This window comes from Polypterus senegalus, unplaced genomic scaffold (genome assembly GCF_016835505.1).
Source record: "Polypterus senegalus isolate Bchr_013 unplaced genomic scaffold, ASM1683550v1 scaffold_5021, whole genome shotgun sequence".
In the NCBI taxonomy this organism is placed as follows: Eukaryota; Metazoa; Chordata; class Cladistia; order Polypteriformes; family Polypteridae; genus Polypterus; species Polypterus senegalus.
Window position 1 is genome coordinate 37,598 of NW_024378063.1, and position 12,403 is coordinate 50,000.

The 12,403-nt window shown below is 43.5% G+C and overlaps 1 protein-coding gene across 1 annotated transcript in view; it reads left to right on the forward strand.

Moving 5' to 3' along the window:
• The window catches only part of LOC120519537 (titin-like), a gene marked incomplete at its 3' end in the record, with an annotated part of 48,135 nt that extends 35,736 nt beyond the window's left edge, over positions 1–12,399 (forward strand). Inside the window, exons 22-24 of the mRNA XM_039742500.1 lie at positions 2,309–2,677; positions 4,661–4,717; positions 8,159–12,399. Coding sequence (XP_039598434.1) covers positions 2,309–2,677; positions 4,661–4,717; positions 8,159–12,399 — 4,667 coding nt within the window. The remainder of the gene's footprint in view (positions 1–2,308; positions 2,678–4,660; positions 4,718–8,158) is intronic.
• Between the last annotated feature and the right edge of the window lie 4 nt (positions 12,400–12,403).

Below are 12,403 nucleotides of genomic sequence, written 5' to 3' on the forward strand. Positions count from 1 at the left end.
AAATAGGGCCCTAAAATACTGACTGTAGACGACTGCAGGTTGGACAAAGTCTCCTCTTCACAGCAGAATCTGAGACTTGCGTTTTTCCGCCCCAGTTAATCTGTGCTTGAAGCTATTGTGCAGTGAGGCTCCTGTCATTCACGTTGGCAATTTACTGCTTACTTTTTCATCATTTAGGTCACGGGTGTCAAGCTCCGGGCCTGGAGGGCCGTACGCAGTGGCTGCAGGTTTTCATTCTAACCCCTTCCCTAATCAGTGACCAGTTTTTACTGTTAATTAACTTGTTTTCCATTCATGTTAATAGCCCTGTTTTTAAGGATCCAGTCCTCTGAATTGATTTGTTTCCTCATTAAATGGCAGCCAAACAGAAATGAGATGTGAAACGAACTAACCGATGACCAGCCAAACTGAGGCTTCAAACTCCTGCCAATTTCACTCCAACCAATTTTTTAATGAGAAGCCAATTCTTTCTGTTAATTAAGCCCATTATTTAATTCCATGGCTCATTGCTGCTCTCATTCTGCCACAGCAGACATTTCCAAAACTGTTGATTATCTTTTATTTCTAAGAACATCGTCAAGATGTTTTGGTGACCTGAGAGATCAACCTTACTGAGACCTTCACCTTCCTTTATGTTCAGATAACGTGGTTAGCTGGTGATGTGGCAGCTTGTTTGGTGTCTCATTATTGTTTGGCTCCTCATTAAGGAAAAAGAAAGAACTAAGAGGTCTGAGTCAAGTTAACTAAAACAAACGCCAAAGAAGTTAATTAGCAGCAAACAACTGGTCACTAATGAAGAAGATGGTTAGAAAGAAAACCTGCAGCAGCCACTGTGGCCCTCCAGGACTGGAGTTCAACACCCCTAACTTAGGTCATTCAAAGCATTTCAACTGAATAAATCTGAGGAAAAACTGGAAAACGTTTGACCAGTAGTGTATATATTATGGCCAAAACCCGCAATCGGCCAAAGCGGGAAGTGTCCAGCCAAATCGGGAAACGGCCAATGTCACTATAAATTGACCGGCCAATGTCCGATCTTTTCCTTGATTTCAGGATTTGACCGGCCAGTTTGCGAAATAGCACGGGGCGATCGTCCAAAGTCGGAAGAAAAAAGGCATGAGCAGCGATTTGTCTCGCACTCAGTTGTGCAATTGCGTCGAGTGTAGCCTTGGCAGCTCGTGTTCAGAAAGCGGACGCCACTTGGTTGTTTCACATAACTTAACATTAAATATATACTGTAAGTAGGTTTCACATTTCTGTTATCATTTTAGCCCTAAAATAGTGACTTAACATCAGGGACCCATTTTATTATTAACCTTAAGGTTAGTGTTTGGGCGAGGGGAAGGCCGTCTCAAGTGGCGTCCGCTTTCTGGACAAGACCCGCCGTGAGCAGAATGGAAAACTCACTTCTGAATCTGCATCTGAAAGTTTTTAAGCATCTTCGCACCTTGAGTGGACAGTCTTACACCAGCGCGTCGGATTTTGGCCAAGAAGTTGTCTCCACTTCATGAAATGGCCGGCCAAAGTAGCATATACGCTGGTCATTTCTAGTAATTCGGACTTTGGCCACACCTCTCGGGTCAAAATGCGAACTGGCCGAACTTTGGTTTTTGGCCGTAACATTTATATATCATTTTTGGGTGGAGTATTCCTTTAAAGGGATTTAGATTGGGAATTTCTAGACTCTAGCAGTAGCAGGCCTCATATTTGACGTGTGTGAAATTAAGATGCAAGTCACTGGACGCATAGTCAGCCATTTTGTTTTTTTTTAATAATAACCGTCTCTTCCCTAGGGAGACAAGTACATCGCAGTGCAATCTACCAATTTTTATTATGCTTTAATGGGTATGACATTAATCTGCATCCATCCCTGTGTGTAGGCCCTCCGGCCTGCTGGGAAAAACCTGGGGGTTGGTGGCAGAATTGGCACTCCAGCTACCATAAAAACCTCCCACTGTTCCACTCCATCTGAACTGGTGTGGTGCTGAGGTGTCACCCGTTGCATGGCTGCACTCGGGTCCTAATCTGGGATCCCGAGTTGGTTTGTTGTGTGGTGGGTGCGGCAATGCACTGTATCTGTGCCCACTCCTAACCTTAGGTAGTTACCGTCATAAAACATTTTGCAAATTAAGACAAAATAATAAGGTACATAACTGAAGATCAAGGAAAGAGCAAAATAATGAGGCAGATAATTAAATAGAAGAGGAAGAGAGTTGAGGAGACTCTGAAGTAGTAGAGCCAGGGGCTCAGATGGTAAGCGGGTTTCGAAGGCATGACATTGAATAGTGGCCTACCTACTTCTTTTCAGGAGATAAAAAGCATGAGGAGGTGGCATCAAGGGCTGAGTGGCATGTCTCTTCAAGCATTAAGAAGGAGCCGCTTGGCCAAAAGCCAGTTTTCATTGATCCCATTTCAAGCTGCACGGTTCCTCATGGTGAAGTGGCGAGATTTCACGCACGGGTCTCCGGCATGCCGAGACCAGATATTCGCTGGCTTCACAACGATCGTTTAATACAGCCAAGCAAAAATGTGGTCTTTCATTTCGATGAGGTAACAAACACAGCCACTCTGATCATAGTTGACGCGTACACGGAGCACGCCGGACAGTACTCGTGCAAGGCGAGCAATAATGCTGGAGAGGCAACTTGCACTGCTACCCTTACGGTAACTCCACAAGGTAAAAGAACTTGAGTGTTGGGTGCTAATTCACCGCTAATGGTTCCCCTCACTCCTCACTCCTTACTCCGCTTTCCAGTCCTTTCCGAGCAGATCCTATCATTTTCCACTAACATCACATTCCCTTTTAAACGTGCCGTGTGGTAAAACACAATACTAAAACTCTGTCTATATGGGGTGTGTGTGCGTGTGTGTGACGTGACGTGAAGGTAACATCACCCCCACAGTTTATTCTACCACTATGTTTAGCACACTTGGGGAGTCTTTAGGCTACCATGTTGATGAATGTTTTGTTTTTCTGTTACTCAGATCAAGCCATAGATAGTAAAAGGTTGTCACAATCTGGAATTGCAATAATGGATTCATACAGCTCTCAGAGCAAATCCGAGGTGAAAGCTGGTTCGTCCATTGTCACAAAGGCTAGTGGAGCCTATTCTCGAGAGCTCCCGCCAGCTCCAGAACCTTCCTACAAGTACAACGTTCAGGTTTACGAGAGTGCCTCTGTCATGAAGGTGACATCATCAAAAACCAAGGAAGCCTACCAAGAAGTGACTGTGGCACAACAATTCCAGACAGTTGCCCACATTGCACCAACCTTGCAGCTTAAACTCAGTGACCTGAGTGTGGATTTCGGCGATGTGGCACAGTTTATCTGTTCATTTGATGGACAGCCTTTCCTGGAGGTGTTATGGGAGCACAATGGCCGACGGGTAACAGAGACCCAACGAGTGAAAATGACCCAAAACGGAGGAGTGCAATCTCTGTCGATACTCAGTGTTCAGTTCAGCGACCAAGGCCTCTACAGATGTACAGCAAAAAATAAATATGGGGTAGCCTGGACTGCTGCGCAGCTTAAAGTCAAAGGTGGTTTTATTGATGAATATGTTTAAAGACTTTCAAGCATTATCATCTTCATCATCCTCATCATCCTCACATACTGCTCTTAGCCTTTAATTTCTAGCATTGCTTTTAACTCTTAACTCCTAGGGTCCTTTTTAGAGTAAGCATAGCCAAAGCGTCCATCCATACTAAAACCATCTTCCCATATCCTGCTAATCCTTCATCGCTGTTGTAATTGCTAAGCTCTTAATCAATAACATTTCTCCTAACTTTATTCTTACCCAGCTAAAGAAGCTAAAGCCAGAGCAGACATTCAAATTCCCACTGACTCAGACAGTAAAAGTTCTAAAAGTGACAGAGAGCGTCACATAACGAGAACAGAACAAGCGAAGCTGGAGCATTCTGAGAAGACGGCAAGACCTCCTCCAGCAACAACAACCCAGAAGCCAAGTGAGGCGAGAAGGCAGAGGAGCGGAGACTACTACCCTGATGTTGTGCCCTGCGAAGAGTTGCCATATTCTGGTGCCACAGTCCCAGAGTTCCTAGAAAGGATGCCCCCAGAAACCGTTGTCAAACGAGGAGATGACGTGTCCCTGTTTTGTGTCATTACGGGTGTGCCCACCCCTTGTGTGATTTGGCTGTGCAATCAGCTGATCGTTGAAGAGTCTGCGTCATGTTCTCTGAAACGTGACGGCCCCCTGTGCAGTTTACGCTTAAAGAATGTTGGCCCCAGTCAAGCTGGCACTTATGTTTGCCAAATAGTCAACCCTGCCGGAGAGGCCTCTTGCAGCTCCCACCTCAGAGTGACAGGTTGGCAACTGCATGTTTTGGTCCTTCCAAACGACAAACTTCATCATTCATCTCATTCTTGCATCTCAAGTACCACCTGTGTCATCAAAATCACCTTGGAATGGAAAGACTGAATACCATGCATGTTCAGGCATGTCCATAAGGCGATATCACAGTTTTTCTGAAGAATACAAATACCAAAGATCAATGTTCTTGGGAAAAAATGTGGTTCTCAAGAAATGAAGTTTGAAGCATGCAGTGGTTTTGACAAATTTAGTAGCTGTGAAGTTCAACGTACGAGGAAAAAAGAGACAGACCGTGAAAACTCACAAGACTCCGTATTCTTATTTTTCAGACATAAAGAAAGTCATTCAAGAAGAGATTGAGCGTAAAATTGAGATGGAAGTTAAAGGTAAGACCTGCTCTTCATTCTTCCAAAGTATCCCAAGCCACATTTAACGTTAATCCTGTATTGCATTGTTTACTTGTGAATAATGCAGAATTTTGAAGGAAGCAGATTGGAGCTTACAGTCTGAATAGAGCTGATAGTTGATTGCGAATGACAGATCTGCCACCTACTATGTAGTGTGAGACAGTGTCATGGGTGGTGTGGTCATTTAGGTAAAGGGTGTCGACAAGAGGGGCTCTAAATAATTCAGTGCAGTTTACTGTCTGGTAAAGGCGCTATATAGGCGTCGACCCGACACAGACTGAGAGCAGAGGCACATATAAAAATAAACAGAAAGGTTTTTAATTTTTCTTCAGCCATGGAGCACGTCTTCCCCGTGTCCCACAGTCCCAAAACACCGCCAAAGAAAATCACTCCTCTTCCTTCACTCCTCCTCCCAGGAGGCTTTGTTGTCGTCATCGTCATCCTCGTCCCGACTCTGACTCCCTGAGTAGTGGCTGCAGGCTCCTTTTGTAACCCTCCCCGAAGTGCTCCAGGTGGTAACTGGCCAAATTAGGCTGCGCCATGTGTTGGCTGGGATTGGCTCCAGCAGACCCCCATGACCCTGTAGTTAGGATATAGCGGGTTGGATAATGGATGGATGGATTAGCTTGGTTGAGTGGACCATGCTGACTACTGGCGGAGGTGACTTAGGTTTGGTCCTGTAGTTTGCTATGAATAAGACCTGACATTAAGGCATGGTGTCCCTTTGTTGCCCAAAGAATCCCACTGTAAAGCAAAGGATCACAGGTTCAAAGTCAATCAGAAATAATCTCATCTCTTCCTGGTGAGGGATGTGCTGGTAGCAGGGCCTAGCAGGTCAACCCAGACTTCCCTGTTCCTAGCTACATATTCTAGTTCTTCCTGCAAAATTCCCAGGTTTTCCCAAACCAGAAGAGAGATAGAATCCCTCAACTATGACCTGGGTCTGCTGTAGGGTCTCCACCATGGGTGAAGTGCCTGGAGCAGGTCTAAGAGGAGACATATGAGGGGCATCCTTATGACATGGCCAGACCACCTCAGCTGGCTCATCTTGTACCAGAGGAGCAGAAGTTTTACTCTGAGGCTCTCCCAAATCGCCGAGCTTCTCACCCTGGAGTGCCAGAACAGTAGCCTGGTGAGGAAACCTCATTTCTGCCACTTTATTATAATCTCATTCTTTCAGTCATTACTCACGGCTCATGACCATAGATTAGGACAGGAATGTGGATCGGCCAGTAACCCAACAGCTTTGTTTCTAAACTCCACCAACGACCAGTACAGCAGAGATGTAGGCAGTTGTCCCCTCAGTCCTCACCTGGAGAGAGCAGTCCACTGTTTTCCAAGAGGGAACCATAACCTCAGACTTTAAGGTGCTGATCTTCATCCCAGCTGCTTTGCATTCTGTAGCAAATCACTCGAGTGCATGATGAAGGTCAGGCAAAGATGACAACACCATCAGCATAAAGCAATGACGCTAGCCCAGGCCTCCCCAACTGGACACCCTCACATCCTCGGCTGCGCTTTGATATCCTGTCCATGAAAACCACTGAGAAAGGAAAAACTTTATTAACTGTAATGATTATAAGTAGTTACCTCACAAATACCAAGGACTGTATTTTGTATTAATCGTGCTGCAGAGAGTTATATGATTTATTACTTCTATATGATTTGTTCTTCATTTAGGTAGAACAAGAATTACACTTGTGCGCAGAATAAGGGACTAACTTGAATTCTTTTATGAGAAAAAGCTGACCTCTTGATACTAACTGAACACCCTGTGATATTATAAATCAGTTATGACCGTTTCTGAATTCTTACTTAAAACGATTTGAGCATATTTCTTAAAAATGTGAGTGCCCTGATGACCTGTTTATCTGAAAGAAGCAATGTGCACATCCCAATTCAGGGAGTCACAAGCTATTATAATTTATGTGTAACCTCAAAATGAACTGCCATATATATATATATATATATTTTTTTAATTAATACACGAACTAGGTATAAAGAGGGAGGCCTGACGTTAGGCTGCAGGCTGTCTGATCTGACCAGTCAGGCGCTGCAGTCTCTTCGACTCACCAAGAATAAAGAAATTGCTTTTTACTTTAGATTGGTGTTCGTCTCCCGTTGTTTCCGACTTCAGCGTCCACACCACAAACAGGAGTGATGTTATCAACAGCACCTTGATGAGGTCTGAAACCCGCAGTGGTTGAATTTGACTTAACGCCAAGAATTCGGACAAAATTCTCAGCAGCAACAACAACCACAGTTGGGAATAAGCAACTTTAAATGAAATATAGGAGATGTTTAATCGTAATGTGCTAGAAAATCAAGAAACAAAGCACAATAGTCTAGGAAAAGCTTCAGGTTACAGTTGTTGATTGCACGCGCACTAAGAAATCAAATGTTATGCTGTAATAGAAGGTGCTGCTGGGTTATTTATTTGGGCCCTTTTTATCTAAGCATAGTGTTGTTTTATTATTAGTATTTCCCTACAGGATGAAATGTATGCAATGTGCATGTAATGTTCGTTTTTCATGTCACATATGGTTCCATTTTGAAATGTTTAATTCTTTTTACTTTGACATGTTTCGTCTCTGATTGACTAATATATTTGCTTGCTTTCCAGCAGTTTGGAGTAGTGCATCCGAATATGTCCAATAGAAAGCATGAGTAATAAGAACCAAATGTTTCTTTGTTTTTTTTTTTAGTATGAAGTATTACATTTCTTTTAACTTCATCATCTGTATCTTTTAAAGTTTCCGGTGTAAAGGAAACGCTTCTTTAAAAGATATTGATTTTAATTATATCTTTGAATTGCTTCATGTTCCCTAAGCAGCTGGACTCCATTCACTCCCACCTACATTTCTTAGACTGGCTTGCAGATAGCGCTATGTTGTTATTGAAAATTGCATCTCTTTTCTTTTTTAAAATAACACATTGAACTATATTAGTTCGAATAAACGCCTTCTCGGATCATGTTTTCTGGAATTTAATGTGCCTTTTAATTTGATTGTCCGTTGGTAACTGAATTGGTTTTCCTTTCTGACTCAAAAGGGCGTTTATTCAGCTGTCTGCAAGTCAGGTAAGAATAGTGTAGCCCACCGCCACCCCAAAAACGTGAAGAACAAATTCTGTAATGGGCCACATTTTACGTTGCGATTGCTCATGCTTTGTTTTATGAAGACACATCAACAGTTTGAAGAAGGAACAAAACCGAGAGCGATACACATGTCAGAATTAAAAAATGAACCAGATCTTGCGTTTATTCGAACAAATATGGTGAGTGAATTTCTTTCTGGTTTTGTGAGTTGTTGCATGCTTTACATTTTTTTAGTAATGGTTTCAATGTCTTTCATTTTCATACATTTTTTTCTTTTGTTTTCCTGTACATTTGCTAAAATTGTGTTTCTCATCTTTCCACAGAGATTTTCTACCGCACTGGGACCGAACATTTTCAAAGTACAAGAGAGCTACGAGGGGCTTTTTCAGACACAGAAGACTACGTTGATCATGGATTTGTTTCTGCTAATCGTTGTTCAAGTAGAACCTCCTCTATTAGCTCGTGGTCTGAAAGTATACGACCGTCATTTACGAAAAAGATCAAATTTAAATCTGTTTTAGAGGGTGAGACTGTAGCTTTCCGATGTAAACTTGTAGCCTGTCCTGCTCCTCATATCTCATGGTTTCACAACAACCGCCCTGTCCCCAGAAGTCTACGACGGCATGTGACAACTGAAAGCACAATGCACATTCACACCTCCATTTTAGAAATCAAGGACGTGCAAGAGAGGGATTCCGGCAGTTATAGGGTGTTTGCGATTAACAGCGAGGGGTCCGCAGAGTCAACTGCTTCCTTATTAGTAGCTCTAAGGGAGGAACAGAATGCTAACTATTTAACATTTGTTAGGCGCTCAGAACAAGCACATGAAAGTATAGATACGTTGGCTGAGAGGCGGAAAGAAATCAAACTGAGGATTGACCTACGGTGTGTTGGGTCCCCATTTGACAAAAAACGGATGACTAAGAAGTCTTCCTCAACTTCATCCTCAAAAAAATGTCTTATGCGTACTATGTACTTTAGGTCTTCATCACCAACGCAAAGAACAGATTCACGTTTGAGTGACACGACCTCAGATCGAGGATCCCCTCGTTTGTCAGAGAGGTTCAGTGACACAGAAAGTCTCCTGGAAGAAGATGTAAAGGTGAAATTGCATCGTCTAAAGAAAGCTGTCAAAGAGAAGAAGAGGCTTTCTCTTTCTTCCAGGTCGTCATCTGAATTTGACCTTGAATCTGTCGGAAGCGAGTCCAGCTACACTGATTACTTAGAGCGTCGGAGGATGAAAAGCTCATCTGTGTCTGAAGTGTTACATTATGGAAGAATAGGAGGACAAGATGAAGAAGACTTACACAGCAGAATGGAGCGCATTATAGGCCTTCAGCCTCAGGATGGGGTATCAGCAAGAGAAAGTGAAGGCAGATCAGACCAAGAATGCTTCCAGTCCAAGGACGTCCGCCTCAAAAAGGAGCCATTTGCCACAGAGGTCTTGTGGGAGAACACAGGTGGACCATCTTGTGGTGAGCTTGGAGTAGAGCAAGCTGAAAATCAAGAATCACAAATTGATAATGAAGTTACAGGAACAAAGGAAGTAGAAGAACCCATCCCTGAGGTGCCACATGGTAAGGAGATGGAAGTGTCAGACAAAACAGTATCCGTGGTGGAGGAGATCACCGCTAAAGAACATTCTGTGTTGGATTTGCCAACTAAAGTCACAGAGGCTGTAAGTGCACCAAAAAGTGCCACAAAGGAAATTTGTCAGGCAGCACCCAGACATGACTCTTTAAGCAAACCCCAGCCATGCCCACCTACTTTTGAAAAAGAGATCATCCCGCTCCAAGTTACCGAAGGAGATATGTGCTCGTTTTATTGCAAGTTCCTGGGCTATCCCCATCCAACTGTTACTTGGTATAAAGATGAAAAGCCTGTGCCGAGGAATCAGGATTTTGATATCTACAGCACAGAATGCCAATCCACGCTCACAATTGTGTATGCAATTCCACAGCATCATGAAGGAACTTACACATGTGTTATATTTAACCAGTTTGGAACTGCTACAACGTCAGCATCTCTTAAAGTGTCCCAGCAGAGTCTGGTGAAGCTAGATCCAGTCAGTGAGGTGCATCCTCTCAAGGCATCAGAAATGTCAGAGGAAGAGCTAGCCAGCATTTTAGATGAAGAACTGGAGTCCTACAACGTCCCTCAGCACGTATCTAAGTCTACCTTACATGTACCTCAGGTGGCTTTGTCTCGACCTAGAGCTTCGGAGACCTCTCATCCCTGCTCAGCTGTTGAAATCATGATCACTGCTGCTACTCCTGTGCCTGAACAGCATGAAGAGGAGAGAGATTCAATTGAAGCTATTCAGGAAATATCTGACGACTTCACTCGTGAGCAGCCTTCACCACCTACTAAACATAAGTTTACTTTCTCATTTGATGTTACTACGGAGCCCCCACAGGTTATAAAGGAACTTGAGGGTCTTAGATGTGTAGAAGGTGATATGGTGGTCTTTGAAACTGTCATATCTGGAGACCCCAAGCCAGCCATCGCGTGGTTGCATGACAACAGGCCTCTGTGTAACATTTACAGCAAATATGCATTTGAAGAGGATGGTGAGACTTATAGGCTGTACATCAATAATGTTTCCTTACTGGAATCAGGAACTTATATGTGCTTTGCCCAAAGCAAAGCTGGAAAGGCAGAAACCAAAGCAGTACTTCTGGTCGAAGGTACCACCAAGGAAATGGATAGAGTCCACAAAATGACCAGAGATCACCAGTCAGTGTCAAAGTTTACCTATGAGGGCCACCAACCAAGGCAGAGATCAAGTCAACAAGCAAAGAAAGATGAAGAAAAGTCTTTAGTCTCTCTTTCACATCCAATAAGTCAAAGGATCGTACATGATCAGCCCAAACGAAAGGATCAGCCATGTGAATACTGGATGTCTGAAGATGATCGTTCTGGAGTTCAAACACAGCACGTGACCGAGCCTCTTAACAAAATTCATTACACAGAGGCACCTGTCCTCCACTTTGGTCAGCTCAATAAATCAGTTAACCATTCGGTAAGAAAAAATGACGATGTTAAAGAGCTCCCAAGACGTAGAGCTAAGCCAGTGCCATCGAGTACTGTTAGTGAAATCACCGGGTGTGGATTAACACCATCAGGGGCAGTAAGCAGAGTGTCTAAAATTAAAGGAATCTTTGAAAATCCTGAAAGCCCTACCCTTACACGTCGTTCACGTGAGACTATCAAAAGTAAAACGGAGCCAAAGTTTCCTGAAGACTATCAAGAGATGAGAGAAGATATCATTCATAGGAAAGTAAAACTCCCTCTTCAAGATGAACAAGCTGCACGCACAACTGCCTCTGTTGACACTTTGCCACTTGTGACGGTGAAATCAGACCAACCTGAGCTCTTTATTGTCGGCAGTGACGCGGTTCCTGGACAAACCAAAGGGTTCACCCCATATGTGAAAGGTCCCAGCACTTTGGAAAGAAGGGAAGATGTCATTTCTTTTCATTCCTTTGACATGCAGGAGCCTGTTTTTGAAGCACCATTCAAGCAAGTTCAACCAAGTATTCCTGCACCACAGCCAACTAAACGTTTATCCAAACAAGTCAAACAAGTGCCACCCGATTATAAGCAATGCACCCAGCCAACACTTTCACCTTCAAAAGAATCTCCAGTGCCACATCTTGAAGAGTCTGATCAGCAAAGCTTTGTTAGTCAGTTGAGGCAGGCAGTCTCAGGTGAAGCAAATGAAATGACTACGCAGGGTGTGTCTGAACGAGCGTCGTTTACAGACACTTTACTCACGAGCGAGAGTCATTTTATTTCCCTGGCAAGTTTGCCAGAATTCAAATCTGTGGAAGAAGTTGCTAAAATGGAATCGTACAGCGCTCCCAAGATTGTAAAACCTGAAGCAATACTGCCTGTGAGATATGAAATGGATACCGTAACGGAAAGTAGAAATAAGGTTTCTGAAAGCCACCATGTCCCTTTGCCATCTTCTGGTGAAATGCACACCCAGGGCCCAAGAGTAAATGACAACTCCGAATGTATGCTTGGTGTGAAGGAAGAATCCAGCTTCATTGACCACTTGAAGGAAATAAGCCAGGAGAACACATCGCCAGACTTGGATATGCCCAAGGCAGAGACATTGAGAGATGATGACGGTTTACAGCCCACAGAAGTAAAAGCTCCTTTATTTGCAAAGGTTTATTTGCCTGAAACTCCATTGGAAGACTCAATGAAGATCCGACAGAAGAATGCTTCACGTGCTGCAGATTCAGAACCTATGGAGTCCCATTCTTTGGCAAATTACCTTCTGTCGTTCAGGGATGAAGTTAACACAGGATCTTCCAACGGAGATCTAAAACCACACTTTAATAAGGAAGACGATGCAATGGAAAGCGCAGTTTCTACAGAACCAGAGATGCACAGTGCTGTTTCAGCTCAGATTGCAAAACCCCATCGCCAGACTTCTCAACGAACTAATGAAAGTGGAACTCAAGAGTCTTCCATATCTGCATATAGCCATGAAGGAACTTTATATGATAAAGAAATGAATATTCCCAAATCAATAGGCATTCCAGCGATTAAGACTA